At 42.7% G+C, this 20,277-nt stretch overlaps 1 protein-coding gene across 1 annotated transcript in view; it reads left to right on the forward strand.

Moving 5' to 3' along the window:
• Window positions 1-20,277, forward strand: part of LOC119450185 (uncharacterized) — a 58,213-nt gene that overhangs the window by 4,853 nt on the left and 33,083 nt on the right. The window contains exons 2-9 of the mRNA XM_037713564.2: window positions 2,097-2,347; window positions 3,573-3,786; window positions 5,534-5,676; window positions 5,977-6,313; window positions 9,539-9,720; window positions 10,385-10,768; window positions 11,880-12,015; window positions 12,481-12,680. Of these exons, the coding sequence (XP_037569492.1) occupies window positions 2,097-2,347; window positions 3,573-3,786; window positions 5,534-5,676; window positions 5,977-6,313; window positions 9,539-9,720; window positions 10,385-10,768; window positions 11,880-12,015; window positions 12,481-12,680 (1,847 nt within the window). The remainder of the gene's footprint in view (window positions 1-2,096; window positions 2,348-3,572; window positions 3,787-5,533; window positions 5,677-5,976; window positions 6,314-9,538; window positions 9,721-10,384; window positions 10,769-11,879; window positions 12,016-12,480; window positions 12,681-20,277) is intronic.

A 20,277-nucleotide genomic window follows, 5' to 3' on the forward strand; every position in this document is an offset into this window, starting at 1 on the left:
AGTCTTCTTACGAACTAAGTCACTAACATAGCTATTTGGGCTTCTTGTTGATCAATATCAGCAGTAAATGCTGTGCGCTGCAGAGGAGGCCGAACGAATAAATAAGTGATAAACAGTTGCCTAAAAAGGGATGTCTTAGGCGAGAGGTGAAGTTTTGAGAAGAGGACTTGTCTTTGCCAGGGCAACAACTGAAGTGACAGTGTAGAATTGACAGGACATACTTGGTGCCAAGTGTGTCCTGTCATTTTTTCAGTTGTCCTTGTCTGCAACGGTGTATATGTTCGGTGCTTGTATGGATACAATTGATCTATTGTTGGTGCATAACAAACACTGAAAGGTTTGTAGAAAGACAACATATAGTTTGCTTTTGTGGTTGGTTTCAGTGTCCTTTTATGCAACACTGTTAAACACAACTTCTTTCATGAGAAATTAAAGCATAAAAAATTATGCTGATCCTATGCACTTTCGGAATTGGTGAACACAAAGCTTCTTGACAGTTTCCATTACACTCTCTATACCGGGACGGTGTTGGTCTTGTGGTGCATGTAGAATTTAAAGCACAGATGTGTGCACAGGTGTATGTGAATGTACGGATTCATGTTTAACACATCTACACTCCTTGCCAAAGACATTATCTATTGGACCTCCCAATCAAGATGTTGGTAAATATCCTTTGGAGTCGCACTGAACTATGTGAACACCATTTTTGACGTATAAGCCAGTGCCACTCTGCAATGTCTTCTTCCCGAAACTCCTGTGCGCCTAATATCACGGCTGTTCTTTGTTTCTTTGTGCTTTCCCTCTACACGTCTCAGCTCTGTGAAAGACCTCCCCCGCTCTGTCTACTCAGTGAGGCACTGATGCTAAATACAGAGAAAGATGCAAAGATGCTAGGTCCACATGCCACACCTGAATGACTGTAATGCAGTAGCATTACAAGGATTGGCACATTCATACCTTTCATAGCGCTGTCTTCAGGATCGGCCTGCGTTATGAACACCATTCAAACACTTGCGAGGGCATATATCCTGCACTGGTGTCAGGATCAGCCCACCAAGTTACCACTTTTTGATTATGCAGTCTCCGTGATTGGCTCAGTTTTGGTTTCGCCATCTCTGGAATTGGTCCAGTTTACTACTACACTGCCTCTGGGATCAGCCCAGGTTACTCTGCAAGACAGCCAGCCAACATGCCAAACTCTGGGAGAGAGAGAGAGAGAAACTTTAATGGAATAAAATGAAATTTAAGGTCTCGTGCCAGTGGAGTCCAGGGCTCCACTGGCACGCTGGGCTTGGTCCAGGAGAGCCAGTTGGCTGTCCTGGTCCTCGTCCGCAAGCCGCGCCTCCCACTGCCTGTTAAAATCTTGTGTTTTTAGTAGTGTGGAGTTTATATGTTTCGGTCTGTTTGGGCATATCCACATGATGTGCGGTAACGTTGGCGTGTCCCCGCACCACGGGCACTCGTCAGTGTATCGTGCTTGGTGATAAAACTCTGGGAGATAAACGAAAAAAGCTTTGCTTAAAAGTGTGCTTGTGCTAGCGAACTCTTTTCTTTTTGTTTAGGACTGAGGTTGTTGGCAGTGATGATAGAAGCCTTTCCCTTTTATTTTTTATTTTTTTCTGCCCAGATTGCATACTGCCCCTTCTTTTTCACCAGTCATTTCTTAAAATGGATATCCGCAAACCCCTTGGGGTGCTGGTGAAGTTATCACTGCTAGTAAAGCCTCTGTCCTCCTTTACATGCTAGATGCTGGGGCCAAATACAGCTGTGTAATTCATCAGCCGGTACTCATTCATACCGTAATCAAACCCTGCCTTTCTGGGAAGTTTTTAATTATTCAGCATTGAAATTTGACTGTTGCATGCACTGTTAGAATAGAAAGAGATAAAGCAATGCATGGCCTTCCAAGGTTACGTTCATGTTACTAATCAATTGCAGGACCTATCACCTTGCCATTTAATGTCTTCGGCATTTTTTTGTACCTTAGGTCACCCTTTCTTTTTGTGATACACAGTATTTTTTTTCAATAGCGTTCATTCGTGGCTGAAGACCACTGTTCTGTGTGAACTTCTGTCACCTGTTCTTCTCGCTCACAGAGTGCAACGTGTGTGGGGAAGGACATGTGACTGCAGCGTGCCCACTTTTGGGCCTGGCCCAGAAAGTGGATGACAAGTCGGTGCCGTCGCGGGCACGCCTCTCACTTCCACCGACATTGGCCCTAGCTGAAAATGCAGAGTGTGGTCCTCGTGTTACAGCCCGTGAGGACATTCCGGTGGGAACTCAGTTTGGGCCTGTTGAAGCCCCCCGTTACCGTGCTTTCAAAGGCAGTCCACGCTTCAGGCTCAAGGTATACCAGCCCTCTACTTAGACTGTGTTACTTCAAAATTCAATATGTACTAGACAAGGATGAAGGCAGGAGATATGCACATTGGTCTCTCTGTTCTTTGTCCTTGTCTAGTTTGGCACAAATTTTTTAAAGCAGAGGTGATTACCAGCTCCGAAATTGCAACACTTGGAGACAATTTTAATTTCAGTGCATAGGTGTCATCCTCAATGCACTGTAAAGCTTACAAATGTGAACATTTTCTCATTGCTGCACAAGATGTTGACAAAGCATTGACGGTACTTGTGATATAGCGCTTCTTGTGCTTTATACGGTTGCAACATATTTCATCCTTCCTCCATTGACATTTCTACAGAGTCCAGACAACCGCACAATTCTTTCTGTTTGTCCTTATTTTGTGTTTGTTGTGTTTAAATTCAACGCTTTAACAAAGTTATGAGCTGATGCACTCATGCAATGCTAAACATGTCTGTTCAACTGTTTTACTGTTTCCTTTGGCCATACGAGTTAGTGCTTCACAGGCTCTGATGAAAGTCATGTACATATAAAGCTTTAATAGATCATTATATAGTAAATAACATATATAATACAAACATCAGTCAAATATTGACAATATAAAAGAAGTGAAACATGTGCCAAACAAAAGGTGAGAATTTGGATTACAGCATCAGGAGCAAAGCTGTGAGACTGGTAGGGTCTAGGCATCATGGTGAACATTTTAGTGGCGAACCTGCAAGGCAGCAAAAACAAGGTGTAAATGACATGTGTGCCACAGTATGGTGAGCTCAGGTGGAATGTACACACGAAGCTCAAATTGTCAAAAACAATGCTATTAATAATTGCTGAAAAAACTTTACTGATGGGGGCATAAGAGCTGTACAAGGAGCTTTTGTTGTGTCTAGCTGTACCACTTTTTGCAATATTTTAGGTTATAATTTACATTGTTTCTTTTTTTTTTTCTGTTGTAAAGTCAGGTTCCACACAAGTCGGTGTGCTAACACAATGACAGCTTGGTTAGGACTGGATACCAGCATACTTTGCAGGTTTAGTGGTGCGGAAGATGATGAAGTTGATCCATGATGTCATCGTGTGCAACTGTCAAGGGAATACCAATTGATTGTTGCACACACTTAATATTCATTTGAATGAATATAGCAGGCAAGCTTAAAGAAAAAGGGTCATTTAAGAGGCAAAGTTAGGACTTTTGTGTGCTCGTTTCTGTCCGCAGGTGTTTCCAACCAAGGGTCGTGCCACTTGTCTTGACACGTCAGACGAGTATCAGTGCAACTGGATGTGCTTTGTGGAGCCTGCATCAGAGCCATCGATGCAAAATCTCATTGCTTACCAACTGGGTCAAGACATCTACTTCAGCGTGCAGAAGCCAATTAAGTCGGGTGATACACTGTACGTGGGCTATGCACCACCATATGGTCGCAAGATGGGTAGGTACCCACTTTCTTCATCACTGTGGTCATTTCATGTATTGCAAGGGACAGTGTCTATGTGGGAGTTAAGATACATCTTAAAAGCTGCCTGTGTGTCCATGCATGGATGTGTAACTTGAAACAATTGCCAAGGTGGGTTTTTCCACAACAAGGGTTCTCGTGAAGAGAAGGCCACCTCATGGACTTCCTTTGACCTGTACATTCTGCGTGTTTATGCATGTTTGTAACTTGCAGTTTTACCTTGAAAACAGTAAGTGCCATTATGTATGATGCCCTGGCTAAAGTGCTGGAAATTATAAAATTAGAAATTGTAAAATGTTTGTTTCTTGTCTTTCTTTCAAATGCAGAAATAAATAGAGCTATGCAAAAGGTAGCTTGTCACAAAAACTAAAAGTTATGTTTTCAAAAGTGCTCTTAAAACCTCGTCTGAACATTATGGCTATAAAATTAATAATTTAAAAGTAAGCCAATTAATACAAATTATTTAATTAAGAAGTGAGAAAAAACTGGATACTTCTTTAGGTGGCTTGCTAACAACATATGTTTGGTTTCACCGAAATAGAAGGCTTTGTTTCTTATTTTTTTTTACTTGTTACACATTAGCTAGGACACCCTGTATAAGCAAAGGTGCTTAACCTTGGCTTTAACCTGGGTCTTCTTGATACTGAGATTGAGGCCTAGCTCATTTCATCATCAGGACATGGGGTGTCTGTGCCTTTTGCTGAACATTGCCAATGACTGCAAGGAACAGCATCAGGATAGCCGTGTAACTAAAGAAAAAAAAATAATAATAATAATATCTCTCATTTAGTTGCACTTTGTACATTCATAGTCATGAGCCCAGTAATATTTTTGAAATTTTGATGTTCTATGATCACAATTGCATACCAGCATGCCTTTGTGTGCATGTAATGTCATATTGACTTCATACTATGGCCATTCCTTCTGAAATTAAACATTGTTACTAATGTGACTTCTTGTGGGAGTGATTTTTAAAGTAATCTGTGTAAGGACTCATACAAAAGCTGCCTCTATATCAATTCACAGCAAATCAAAAGCCACATTTATTTCACCTGTAAGAAAGCCACGCTTGCCTATGATGAGTTAAAGCTGTGTTCTTGCCATAATAAAATAGTTGAACACAGAATAATGTACTTGGAGTATGGTTTTTGTTAAGTAGCGTTGATGCTTACATATGAGTGACATTTTCTTTTTTTTTTTTTAGCACAAAGGATGCTACCTATAGAGTATTTTTGTATGGTGTGCACAGCTCACATGAAGTAAAAACTTGGTGAAAAACCGTGTCTCAACCCTAAGTCTTACAAGACACAAAAATATTTCATCGCCATTAATAACAGATATGAAACATTTTCAAGAATACCATATTTTATATCACCTGCTCTTTCATGATGACATTGACCCATATAATCTTTAACATTGTTTTGGGCTTTACAAACACCTAAACAACTCCTGAATTCAGAGATACAAAAATCGGCATGAGCAGTGGCATCATGCCAGTTACTCACCTCTCTGATTGATTCTTGCAGTTTGGCTGTATGTTCTTGTTTATTTATCTTAAACTTGGTCTAACCTGTTATAGCTTTATTGGCATAGGCTTTGTCTCTACCTTTTCTTATCCGTTTGTAATTCTTTTTTTAAGGAGACTGTTTCAGGTATAAAGTATTAAGCATTGCAATGCATCAGTTAACTGTGCTCAAATGAACTGTGCCTTTAAAAAATGCAGCTGGTCCTACTGAAGAACCTCCAGCAGCGTCCACAGCATCAGTACCTGCACAGCCAGGGGGTCCACCAGCTAAACGAAAAAGGGGGCGGCCACCCAGAAGTGTCTCAATGGCACGCCCCACAAAAGTCACCATCATACCACAGGTAAGCAGACAGTGAGAAACAGCATGTCTTGCTCTCTCATCACAAGAACAGCTAGCTGTTCCTTACATGGGATGGTGTGCCTCGTCCTTTCGATCCTCCCTCGCCCTCTCAGTGCATACAGACCAGACATTCAAGATTTTAATGTTCAACACTGGGTCTATCCTACCATTCTCTTTGGGACTTCTTTCAGGAGTTGGGGAAAACAATATGCATCACAAAGCCTCTAAATTTCGTCAATATTCACTTTTGAACCCACTACTCCCCTCATGTTTCTCATCCTTCATGCTAACCACTGCCCAGGTTGATCCTGGACAAGCTGTCTTGTCTGGTGACTCGCCAGCAGATGGCACGGTCAGCCTGGAAGCGGCCTCAAGTGTGGTCTCCTCACACGATCGTCAGCAGTGGACTTGCTCACAGTGTGGCCGCCTGTACAGAGACAGTGTGCTGTTTGCGCGTCACCTGCAAGACCATTACCGGCCAGCCTATCTGCGGGAACTCATGGGTAGGCAGCGTGAGGGAGGCCGGCCCCATGCCGTTCGTGGCCGTGGAAGACCGAGGTCGCAGCCGCTGGCGCTGCAGAGCGGCCAAGTCGTGGTTATGACAAGTTCTGGGGACATTTCAAATGCAGTACCGTTAGGTGAGAAGCATGCACAAGCCATCTTCTTCGTAGTTACGTGATATCATACCATGGACTCTTGATGAAGGAAAATTTCTTAAATGGAAATGTCGGGATAAATGGGACAATGGTATCAACTTGGCAAATGTTGGCAAACATTTGTTAAACCGAACCCATATTTTTTTAAACTCCCGTTAAACGGAACTTTAACCAGAACCATCACCTAGCAATGGCCTATGCAAAAGCAAAAGTCCACAATACTTGTCAAATGGTGATGCTATAAATATTAAAGAAAATTCAACTCATCAGGCAGTTGCATGACTATTTATGCAAACTAAGATGTCAAAGTTGCAGCGGTGTTTCCATCATGAGGACTTTGCTATAATAATTCCTGAGCAGAATGAAAGTACTACGGAGTAACTAGGATCTTACAGTCAGGCTGCCACTAATGCTTCCTACACCTCGCCTCGAAAGAGAGACCTTAGACAATGCCCTTGTTATCAGCTCTGAGGAGACAGTTAAACATATGCGCCAAGTTTGTGCCGAAGACTATGATGCTGTTAACGAAGGTATAGATATTACTGTTCCAGTGTGCATTACTGCTTCAGACCTGTCGACAAGAGATGCAGTTGAAAGTCTGCAGCGCTATTTTGAAAGCAAGGACTGTGCAATGCTACTGGGAATTATTTTGTGCATAAACACAACCTTGTGCAAAAGAAGCAGAGCACAGTAAAGTAGTATCTCTTTTTCACCACCATAATATCAAAACACTCGGACGCTTTTCGAATAAAACAATTCTTGATGACTTTTATGTCCTTCACTTAAATGAAACTTCGAATGAACGGAACACATTTTCAATCCCTTCAAGTTCCGTTTAAGTGGAATCTACTGTATTTTCTTGCAATAGCTTGCCCCTTCATGTTAACTTGCATTCTGTATTATAGCTGCAGGAAAAGGAAAATCGCATGTACAATATGTGCAAGCAACAGCAATGCAACAGTGATGAAATCTATAAAAGAAACTCGGCAAGCTTTGTAGAAGGCAAAACTTCATAAAATGTTTTTATTTTGTTTTGTATGTTTAGCTATTACAACTTTCATTGCTGCCTTCTGATGAAGAAAGTTGAGATGTCACAGCAATGCGGAGTCCTTCTATCCTATTGCAGCTCTCTGTATGCAATAGCGCACGACAAGTTGATCTCATGGAACTACACACACCAGCGATGATAAGGATACCTAAAACATATTGTTTATATCTTAAAACACTTAATGATTTATATCAGGCGAACTTCTGAAGTGACCAAGTGTACTACATTTTCACTGCATGTGAGCTCGATTTGTTCTTGTACCTGAAGTAGCTTGGGAATGAAGTTCATATTCGTGGGCACAATGAAACTGGCCGAGAAATTCACTTTGTTATTGTGCGGTTTCTCTTTAATGATGATGCTGAAGATGCTAGAAATGTGGTAAAACAGTACTTTCAAGCTGACGAAATAAATTTGTATCTTAAAGGGGTACTTTGCAAGGGTATGCCAGTAAACGGAAAGGATAACTAGAAAAAATCGTGAGGCAAGACACAGAAAAAGGAACAGAGGGTTCTGGACTAACAACTCATTGTTGAGTTGTTGGCCAAGCATACTTCCTGTCCCTTGCTCTGTGTCTGCCTCACAATTTCTTTCAGTTATTCTTTCCATTTGCTGGCATACCCTTGCAAAGTACCATGCACCAACTCGCCCAACAAGCCCCTCTTATGAATTATTTTTAGGGGTACTGACACAATATTTTCGAGTCCCTTTTTTTTTTTTTGCTTTAAATGAAGGTCTAGCACCTCTAAACCCTAGAAAAAAATACTGTTAAGCCTCATAGCGCCCTAAATAATTTAGTATAATAGCTTTTCTACAGTCAGTATTGGTTTCACTTCTACTGTGTCATGATGTCACGACACAGTATGTCGTCACTGCATTGCAATAGCTTATTTTATTCATTAGTTTTATAATCCTTCAAGGGCCCCATGGGGGACATTACAGTTAGTGTTGTGTACAGTCACAGCAAATACAACAACAATGAAGAGCACAGTAGTACATACTACAGACATTCCTATGAGTTATTGCCGATACACACGATTTCTTTGATGGCGGATTTGAAGCCAGCAGAATCAATGATTGTGGCATAATCACACACAGTAGGTATAAAATAGGACTCGTGGAAAGTTGTGGTATGGGCATGTGGAGGGATGACAGCATTCAAGTGGTTGGTGCAGGGCATACGATGGACTGCTACAACGAGTTTGTTGTAAGGTTGTAGTGAATGAAAAAAACTTGTGATAAACATTTGATGTAAAGCTTCTATACAGTAAACTGCCATTAATTTGTCTCCGGTTAGTTGGTCTCCGGTTAATTCGACACTGACCGAAGGTCCCGGCCGGTGCCCATGTATTCTTATGGGCCTAAACTTTCGTTATTTCGATCCTAAACTTGGGCTTCGCCAGATAATTCGAACTTGACCAGTCAGCATGCATGTGCCTGGCCCCTATGGTCACCCCAACAGCGACCCCTTTAGTGGCAGCGTCTTTTTCGGCACAGCTTAGGGGACAGTGAATGCGTAGAATGCACGTCTTCTTCAGCCTGCCCTAGGAAGATTTTCAAGCAATAACGGCAGCAAATTACAGTATTTACACAATTCTAAAGCGCGAATTTTTTTTTTCTCGCCAAGAAAATTGAACACCAAACAGTGTTGTCGGCGTTTGTATGCTTTGCCACATAATATCGTTGCATTGCGAAGAACATAACTTTAGGGGGGAAACCGGCCCCTATTGTGCAACACATAAGACCCTTGCCCATATTTCTTGCTAAAAAATCGGGTGTGTGTTAGATTTCTATTTTGTTTAGGAGCTTTAATGTCATTTCTAAGTTAATTTTGTACTTTTGTTTGATTTGGGGGCATGTTAAAATCGCGCAAATACTGCCTGCCAAATGAATCAGCAGTGCGTTCTCACGCTTTTTTTTTTCATGTATTAATTTCGTCGATCCTGTCAGGGTCTAATTAACGGAATTCGACTGTATTAATTTATTTACGGCGCTCTGAGGCTTATGTAAAGAACTATGTGCAGATTTCGTTTGTGGGTGAGGCTTCACGGCATTGCAGAATGCTTTGCCATGAAGCTTGCAGCAGCACATCTAAGCGGTCACAGCGGCATGACACTATGTTATTAACCTTTTGTCTTTTACAACTTGCCTTCGACATTTAGGAGCAACTACTGAGGAGGCCAGTGGAGCCCTCTTAATTCAAGATCATGCAGTGGGCCAGACGACAAACCAGAACGGAGCTGTGATTGATGACAAGGAGTCCCAGGAGAAGGGCACATTGGAAGAAGGAAACCGCGCGCAGCTTCTCATCCAGCTACAAGATGGCTCCATTCATGAGATACTGGTAACAATATTTGAAAAAATTTTGTTTTTCAGCACTCCATGTTCTGGACAAGCTCAGCTCACAAACACACTCCCACTGGAGGTACTGGATGAGTACAGCTCACTCGTGGCAGCTGTCCCTGGTTTTTATGTCTAACACAAGCATGGCTCATATTTTCAGGGTTGCATGTTGATCATAAATGGTGGCACAAACAGTACTGTCTGATTAAAATATAATGCAAAGAAATGTAGGAATCTAGCATGAGAAAGAAACATGGCATTAGCTGAGCACATTGGCAGTTTTGGCAATGGAAGAAAACGAGTTTGGTTCTTTAATGATGCAAAAAAACAGCTTTTTGTGATGGCAAGTGCCACATTCAGGTGTCTGGGCGGAGCGGAGAGAGAGCACAATGCGCATGCCAGCTCATTGAGTAAACGTCTGAAGTACTTTTAAAACTAGCGCACGGCCATCAGCTTCACATTACTACATTATGGTAACGAGCTCAAGGTGATCAAAATTAATCCGGAGTCCCCCACTACTGTGTACCTTATAATCAGATCACGGCTTTGGCACGTGAAACCGCAGAACTTAATTTAATTTTTAAATCTAGATGGCATCCATTACCATTTGTGCATTTAATTTTCATACTAGAGTGAACTGCAATGTCTGATGTCTTGTTTTGCAGTCCTATGATGGGAATCTCAACCTGCCAACCACCGCAGCCATCGTTGAGGGGCAGCAGCCAGGGGAAGGTATCCAACTAGTTGAAGACAGCTCCTGTGCAGCGGCTCCAGCAACCACCATGACTCTGACAACCCTCGATCAGCTTTCATTGCGTCAGTTCCCACAGGAGGCAGTGGTGGCTGTGGCAAGTGGTGAACCTGCCATTCGGCAGCAGCGGCAACAGCAGCCTGCTATTGTTGTCAGACGTGGCCGAAAGCCAAAGGCAAGTGGGGCAACCACTCGCGAGTCTGGTGCCATGCCCGCACGGAGGTTTGAAGAAGTAGAACGACAGTCAGCTGGCAAGTACAACCTGAGAACAACGCGCAAGGCCCTTGTCGTCGACGAGGTGAGGTTCCCCTGAAAATAAAACCCAGAAGAGAGCGTGGGGTAGCAAATGAAATGGCAGTACTCTGTTTATCAAGCATCCTTATTAGAGTTGTAAACTGCGTCAGCTTGTTCCTTGCTTAATTTTTCCTTTTGACCCCAAATGGTTTAGGAGAATGTTAAATTGGACAAGTTGGTATTCGTTCATTATTCCTACAGAACAAATGACAGGGACACAGGGAAGGCAAATGACAGGACACCATTTGGTTGCTGACTAGCAACCAGATGGTGTTGTCGATTTGTGCAACTCATGTTCTGCACTTACATTTTCTCTTTCGTGACATATGTTATGGTTGTGTTGTTGGGTTTCAAATGTTGCCTGCAAATGCATACTTCGTGGAATGTTCCACTTTGGGAGTTAAGAAGTGTTACTGAGCCCCTTGGCTAGTCATTATTCAGTAAAGCGAGCCATCAAAGCTCACCTAGAATTTTTTAGCAACACAGGCATTGGTTGAAGGCTTTAAATGGGTCCTCCAGATATGAATGTGTATATATTCACATCCTCCCGCCTATCTTCATCATCATGTCCTCGTAACCCTTTTTTTCTGCTCTTCCTGTTCCCCTTGACTTTCAAATTTTTTTGCCACTTTTCATTGCAGACATTTCTAATGGGCAGCAAAAGAGTGTCGAATGGTGGCAAAAGACCCTTTGCTGAAGAAAAAATGTTGCAGTTTCACCCGAAAGGCAAAGCATCAATTGCGATAGCAAATTAGTAGAGAGCTATACAGAGTAAGGATAAGAGTTATATCAGCTGTATAAACTTGGACATGCAGCAGCACCAGCAACGCGCAGAACTGTTGTCGACGCTGTCGCCGTTTTGCCAGCGTTCGCAATTTCTAATGGGCAGCAAAAGAGTGCCAAACGGTGGTAAAAGACCCTTTGCTGAAGAAAAATGTATATTGTTGCATGCTGTACATTAGAAGGAAGTGGCTACTTGTCAGACTTCAAGTGAAAGGTTGCCTGGGAAAGTAAAACCGTCAGGTGTCATTTGATGTTTGAAACCATTCGTCCTCTAGTAAACACATGATGACAAAAAGAACTGTGCAAGTATTCATCAACATTATGCATTGCAGGGTAATGACGAGGACTCTGATTATGAAGGGGATGACTACTCGGACTACGAAAGTGGCTATGATGGCAAGTATGCCTCAGGTTTTGAATCGGACTCCCAGCTGCCCAGTGGCCAGGTTGCAGGAAATGAACTTACAGGTAGGTATCAGAATGGTCTTTGCTGGTGTTTTTACCTAGTTAGTGAGGTTGCTACACCTCAGTGCAATGTTGGTGTGTCTGTAATGGAACCTCACTGCTTTTAGGACCAGACCAATACATTGTGTGTAGGCAGCTGGTGCTTTCAGTGCATGCTTCCCTGTTGATTGACTGCTCCATTGACTGCTTCAGTACTAGCTGGCTGCTGTAGTGGTAACGGGCTACTTGAGCTCGCAAAAAAAAGTTTTTCCACTGTGAAGGCTTCTGATGGGTGGTGGGGACAGACAAGGACACCAGCACAAAATGGGAAGCAGCCAAGCTATGCCCAACTGCTGTGCCCTTCCAGAAGGAATGTGTAGACTTATGTAGTGGCTACAACTGCTGCAAGAGAACAAAACAAATAGACACTGGGAGTTTCTGATGTTATTGTAAAGCATAAAAAGTTTGTTTGTTTGACTTTGCTTGTAGGCCCTCGTATTGCAACTGCCGAAGGGGAGCCCACAGCCCCAAACAGTCAAGCTCTGGCCAGTGACGTTCCCAAGGAGCTGCATGTAGCTGTGGAGATGTTGACCTCGTTGCCTTGCCAGTCTAGTGACCAACCAATGGACATAAGCGATGGCTCCGGTGGACCAATCCAGTCTCCTGATGACACACAGGAGAAACAGCAGGCAAGGACTCGGGGACTGTTTCAGTTCTGCTTCTTCTGTGATTTAATTCTTTCATTACTGGATCAGCGAAACTTATAAAAACTCCTGAATATGTATTCTTTATGGAAGATGCTATTACAGAAATTTATCGGCAAGTCAAGCAACAATAAAACAAAACGAAACAAAAAGGCTGTTTAGCCATGCCACAAACAATCCATCTTGCGCCTTTTAAAAAATGTGAACATTTCAGCAGGCCTAAAGACACTAAATGTCTTCTAGCCTGTATAAACAAAATAAAATGTTTAATGTGGTTTATTTATCATCTGTATACTTTGACAAATATGGATTGATGGGCTGCTGGGCTTGTTGCTCATACAGAAAAGATTAACAACCTTAACAGGTACTTACTGGCTAGATGGTTGTTTATGACTTAATAAATGCAGCGCACTTGGAAAACACATGTATGTGCATCCTCATTTTGTGTGTCTGTGTTTTCCAAATGCACTATTTTTAATGAGGTCATGTGAACAACCTTCTTGAAAGAAGCCAGCAGCTGTTGACATTGAAGAATGCACAGGAAAGTTTCGAACTCTTTGCTACTACATTTTTCCTGTTTTAATGTTGCTAAAGTCCCGGTCCCGTTATGCCAACAGCATGTTTTTGTAATGCGTTTTCTCTGCTGTCATGTTCGGTTATTTTGGTTCTATGAAAATTATATTACAATGATTCTGCTGTACTAGCAGAATGACTTGGGGTGAGGGGGGGGGGGGGGGGAATACAATATTGACTTACTGTAGCAGTTATGAGGCTCTCTTATTTGAAATGCTAGTGGTTGCTGTTGATATCACCAAATGTTCTGGAAAACAATTTCAGGGACATGCCCAGATCGATGCATGTATGGAAGTGGTTTTGTAAAACACAAATTATACTCCGTTAGGTGGCGAGGTTGGTTAGACGGAGACCAGTTTATTTAAGGGTTATTAGGCGGGGCATGGTGTCCGAGGAGGAATGGAGAAGATTGTGCCCTGAAAGGAAAGCATGTTATCAGTGGCAACATAACCCCCGGTATCAGCATCTCATTTGTGGTTGTCGTCACAACACATGACATGCAGTGTACCATGACACTGAGAGCACTTGCATGTGACATGTTGAGTTTGTGGGCTGTACTTCATTTAGACTGCATGAATGAGCACTCCTTTGTGGGGGTGAAAAAGAAGGACCAAAATTGACACACACATTACAATAAAGTTCAAAAGTGAAAGTCACTAAAGCAAGGCTGCACTATAGTCGTACCTGGTGAAGCATCCACTGGTGCGGCTCGGTAGCTATAGCATTTTGCCACTGAATATGAGTTCATAGGTTCAATTTTCAACCGTGGGGCCATATTCTGATGGGGGCAGATTGCAAAAGCAATCATGTACTGTGCTTTTGGTGCATGTTAGAAAACCCTAGCTAGTCAGAATTAATCTGGAGCTTTCCATCACAATGTCTCCCATAGCCCACTGCGCAGCTTCAGGACATTAAACCACACAGTTCAACTTTTTAACCTGTCAGGAAGCCTGCCTTGCATAGAGTATTTTCTGCTCGTGTTTGTTCACACAAAGATGCACAGTGCACATTGTGGACATTGTGCAGCCACCTCTCACAACTCGAGCATTCATCAGTGTAGATGTTGTGTGAAAAAAAGAACCAGTGTTCAACCAAAACTTTTTCTTTTTCCAGCTTTCAATTTTATTCACCAAAAACAGCTTATACTGGTGTTACATCGGCGCTTTGGAGGCCCTTTGAACCAAGTCAGTGGCGAATTGGGTGCTGCTACGCGAGCAGATTCGACAGCCATCAAGTCAAAAGTCACTCGAGTTGACAGAGTTTTCTCAATATCTCGAAAGCCTTCTAGTGGCAGTCACATGCCACTAAAAGCAACGCAAGAAATGAAGCAACGTGAAAAAGAAAACATTCTCTCAAAACTATAGTCAAAAGCACTTAGCATTGAGCTAAAGTTATTTAGATATGTGCCGATCAATAGTGGCTACGAATTATCAATTAGTCTTTTTTTTTTCTATTTTCTTCTGTGGCTTTGGTATGGCAACCATCGTGCCACCCATTTGTAACGTGAAACAAGTGAAACTCTCAATGGTTGTTTAAAATTGCTGTGTGGCAGCAACACAACTTCTTGACTCAAGGGCCTCTGAAACATGCTTGTGAAACTCAGGTATTATTTCCGGTTCAATTTCGGAGTGAAAAAATAATGATTCAAACCTGTTTGAACCGTTTTGTATTTTTGTTTGCATAATCGAAGAATGACTACAACAAAATAGCATAAGTTTAAGTAGAACCTCGTTCATACATTTTCGAAAAAAATGCAAGAAAAAAACATACAAATTGGGAAAACGTACGCTCCAAAGTCACTAAAAAATTTCATAGGCTCGATTGGTAGTTGACATTTACGTAATGAAAAGTGCGCAAATCGTTCCAGCACGAGACATTGACGTACGCTGAGCTGGTTGGGCCTGAGCAGCATTGTCGTTCTTGCGGCTTCAGCAAGCTTTTATTTGCGCTTCTCGAATTTGGCCTGGGTCACCAGCTTCTTCAAGCGAGGAATTTTGGCGGGAAGTTTTCACGTGCCCGCATGGCGCAAATCATTGCAGCATGAGATGCTGACACACGTCCAGCTGGTGAGGCCCCAGCGACCAGAGAGACACATGGTTGTTTTCTTATTGTGCAGTGCTTTAAGATGGCGACGGGAAACCAAAACGAAATCCAGCTGGTGGGTGACACCAGAATACGATGCCTACGATGCCACCAGAGTGAAATGTGACGTTCACTTTGTGCTGCGTGCAGCAGGGACTGGTGGCGCGTTTGAGTTATTGCCTATTAAAAGCATGCAGTAGGTTTCCAACAGAACTATGCCCCACACTGTGAAATAGATAGGTGAAGATGCTTATCGCAATAGGGTTGGCGGTGATAGCTGTGAATGCGACCTGCAATGACCTGGGAGGAGATTTGCTGGTACTTGTATAGGAAACTGAAAGCATGCTGGCATTTTCACGTAAGATGGGTGAGCGAGTATTGCAGCGAAGCTGCTGTGGTGCGCGGCTACTGTTCGTGATTGCATGCACGTCGCGCCTTTTCTTGTTGACATGGAATCTAGCAGCCAGAAAACGTAACATGGGATCACAGTTTGGCGATGTACTCAATGTTGGTGCTGAAAGATCGCATTTTCTGGTAATGTATGAACCAGTAAAAAAAAAAGAAGCTTAACAGTATTGAGACATTTTTTTGGTTCTCGATTGCGAACGTTGGCACCACCGGGAAATTGTACGTAACGGGATCATATCAACAAGTTTATACTGTGTTTTGCACAAAGCTCGATTATGCTCCTGAGCTGCACAGAAAAATTCAAGAAAAAGTATGCCTAGTAAGCAGTTACGAAAAAAAAAAAAAAAAAAAAAAACTGGCATTGTGTAACCATGTCTCGTAAGCAAATTATCGGAAGCAATACATCATTTCTGTCACACCTACTTCAGTTTACATAAGAGTGCGGTCAAAAGTGACTGCCTGGTTAGGAAGGATCTCTTTATTTCAGCAATTATACATAGGTCAACCGCCACCGGAGAACTATTGATGGTCACCAAATTCAAATGCTCATGAATATTCGCATTGCTAACATGCCTGCCTCCCGACATGACACGTTGAAAACTGCGTTAATTGTGATGCTACTTATAGTTCCGGTTTGTTACCTTGCGAAAAACTGGAGGTGTGTGGCAGTGCTGTGGCTACTGCTGCTCCCTGGAAGTCGTATGGTGGCAAAAAAAAAAAAATAGTACCTTATCGACAAAAATACTTTTCATTTGGCAGGCACCCCAAAATTGATTATTATCCAGTCAGTGACACAATAATCGATTACAATATGCTGCATGACTTGACACCAGAGGCCTATTATAGTAGGCTATCATCAAGATAACACAGCCATGGCAGATGCCTTACAGTAAAGCTTCATTAATTTAACACTCGCTAATCAGAAAAGCAGGTAATCAGAAAACTTAATTATCCTGTCATCAAACTCTCGTTAATTTGGAGGTACTTGCTGTGCTATGAATAATTACAGCAAGCTAGTTAGTTCTGACGCTGGTTAATTCTGATGCATTTGTGTCGAGTGGTGATTTCCCTTATTTTTTCATCACTCTGCCTAAACTGACATGAAAACTCACAGGCCAGTGTGAAAAAGCTTTGGCAAAGTGATGGTGGCTTGTGCTATTTGTATGAAAAACCTGCCGTGCTCATGCATGACTTGCACAAGCGTAGACAAAGTTTTTACACTCAAAACAAACAGTGCATTAAAGGGGCCCTGAACCACTTTTTATCGAAGTGGAGAAAGACATTTGAAGTGAAAATAGGCTATTTCAGAATCACTTTGCCACAAAACGTACTTCAATGCGTTCAGCACAAGCAGAGTTATCGGCAATCAAACACGGCCTTCGTTGTGCTTCCCTTCCTCCTCCAATGCCTTGCACTGCGAAGGCTACGGCGGAGACATCACCGTGACATCCGAGACGTCACCATGGCGTGCAGTTCAATTTTCCGATTTGGTGCCTACACCGCGCTAAATGTAAGCCAAACGCGGCTACATGTCCTCAGATAGCCGCAGTGCACTTAGCCAGTGGACTCGTGGCGGCACCCCGTGGCGGCCGCGGTGTAGCTGACCGCAGCGACCAATAGCAGTCGTGTATTGGAGTGTGCTTTATTATGAAATAAAGCACACAGAAAAGAGCGAGGATCATGGGGTTTTGAAACGAGAGCGTTAGAGAAAAAGGTGACTTTGTGCTCTGCTTGCGAACTCCACGGATCGTGTACGACAGCAGAACTTGGCTGAGATGTTCACAGCAGCGTATGCTACCCGCGGACTATGTTATTTCACCAAGCCCGAGGGGTGGTTCAGGGCCCCTTTAAGGGAGTCAGTTTCTTTTTCTTGAAATTTCTGACCATGTAAACTAGGTTTGTGTTAGAATAGATAGTGTGTGAGTAAATATGGCAAGCACGACAGTCAATGAAGCATTGTCTTTCTTCTCCCCTACTCTCTTTCCTTTATCTGGCCTTAATTTTAAGTTAATATGTTGGAAATCAGAATTACAAGAGGCAGCCAACTTGTGCCTCAGTTTAGGGTAATTTCAAAGGTTAGCACTATGAGAAAGACATAATCATATCATTCCTGGTAGGAATGCACGAGGTTGAAGTAGTTGCATAATTTATTATTCAAAATAACAGACAAACAAACAGGCAGGCGGTTGGGCGAGCAGGCGGACAGGGCGGGGCGGGGCGGGGCAGGGCAGGGCAGGGCAGGGCAGGGCAGGGCAGGGCAAGCAGGGCAGGCAGGGCAAGCAGGGCAGGCAGGGCAAGCAGGGCAGGCAGGGCAGGCAGAAGCGCTGGGGTGCCGTTTAAGATGTCGCTACCCAATGAGCAATGAAACACCGGTGGACATCCACTGGTCAGTCAGTTTTTGACATATGGATCGATGCCCTTCGGAGATCCACAGAAATTCACCGGATTTACTACGGACGTCCACAGGACGCTTATGTGCAAGAAAATTGGTAGTCTGTCGAAAGTCCGATGGCTGCCAAAACCGTACATTTGGACGTTACAGGGACATGCCAAACCATACACTTGGGCCTTTTCAGTACATCCATTGGACATCCACAAGAACCTATTATTGAAACTTGTGGATGTTCATCGGATATGCTTTGGTTCAATTGCTTTACCCAATGGGCATTTGAACTCCTCTGAACGTCCACTGGACTACCGCTTCCCATGGATAGTTTGGTCACCCGTAGGACTGTCCGCTCATCTTCGAAGGACGTACGGTGGATATCCGCAGGACTACAACGCGCATAAAAATTGGCAGTCCTAAGGATGTCCCGCGGATGTCTGCAACGGATATACGGATGTTCCATGGACACAGGAAGTACTCTAGGAAAAAAATAGAATAGAAATATTTTATTGGTTTCATCTTATTGGATTATGAAACGATAGACCTGACTTACTAATAAAGCTGATAGCCTGTATTGGTGTCGACAGTAGCACTGTGTACCAAAGTGGTTTCTTCTACAAAGGTGCATTAATTGTTTATTCTAAAGCGAATCTTTCTACGTGAACCCTCCAAAACTTAGAGCGTTTTGGCAAGGCAACAGCAGCAACCACGATCAGCACACACAGGACAGCACTTATACAACGAATCCGAATTGTGGCCTATATATAGCCTCAACTGTTCTACACCTACAGGTGTGCTGGCGGCCAGCAATGATCTCTACGAAATTACACAGTGAAACAACAAACGGTACCTAAATATCCTCAGTAGAAGAAATAAACAGCTTGGAATGCATAAATGCTTTATTAAAGCGACGCCTTTTCTGTCTTCATTCTCGATGTTTGGCACGTTTGCTTGGTCAACTTCTTGCCAAGCAATGCTACCAATACAAGTTTATATCATGATCATTACTTCTATTGCATCTATTGGGACTTATAAAAAACATATTATTTGTCTTATAGAACACTGTATTACCATGATACAGGACCGGCAAAAATCCTTATGGGACCTGTACACTTTGCTATGGGGCCTGTACATTCTGCTAAGGGACCTGTAGGTTTTCTTATTGGACCTATATATTTCGTATAAGACCAACAGAGATTTCTATTGGAATTATTCCTAGGGTATAGTTTATGGTTTATTGCTTAATGTCCGTCAAACATCCATACGGCAAACCATGGACCATTAAGGGATGCCTGCCGGATGTTCATTTTTATTTATAATCGCCTGAATTGCACAGTTGGTGTAAACATTAGACCTCTGTAGAATCTGTGCTGCAAAGATGATGCAGTATTGATTTGTACTAATGAAAATACAACTTGCACACCCATGAAACACAGATTCCAAAAGCAAGCTATGTTTACTCAAGAAAGGACAGACAAACACTTTCACACATATATTTATTCATTTAATCAGCTTTTGCAACACTAGCCAAAAATTTACAGCCCCCAAGTGCTGCAAGTGAAATGAGATCAGAGGATATACGAGTATCTCCTTATATTCTCTAATCACTGAGCACTGTAAGCACGGAAAAGTTTCTGTGGCTCTGCAAGCAAAAATAATGAGATGGTCACAAAAGCTTGAGAAGCTTACGATCACGCCGTGCATCAGAACCTGTCCATAAACAATAAGGAAAAAAATGGCGGGTAGAATTCGAATTTGTTTTAGTTTATGCTGCATGTTAACATTTGACGACTGATTGATATTTCGCTGAGAAACGTCGATGTTTATTAAACTAAGCTAGATGTGGTTCACATAGCTTGAATGAACTCGGCGCCGGTTCTGCATTGGCATTTCCAAACACAGAAATGCTCAGGGGCACCTTTGTGACTAAAAATCCGAACAAAGTCCGGCTCGGTCCGTTGACAAAATGTCCAGCACGAATGACCTAAGGACGTCCTCAGGAGGAGAAGAAATGTTAAAATTGGTCCGATAATGATATCCACTGGATGTCCCCGGGACAACTACTCTTGGACTTGGACGTCGGGATCTTATCCGGACGTGCGAGGGATTTTCAATGCCCATTGGAAATTAGCA

This window comes from Dermacentor silvarum, chromosome 4 (genome assembly GCF_013339745.2).
Source record: "Dermacentor silvarum isolate Dsil-2018 chromosome 4, BIME_Dsil_1.4, whole genome shotgun sequence".
Classification (NCBI taxonomy): domain Eukaryota; kingdom Metazoa; phylum Arthropoda; class Arachnida; order Ixodida; family Ixodidae; genus Dermacentor; species Dermacentor silvarum.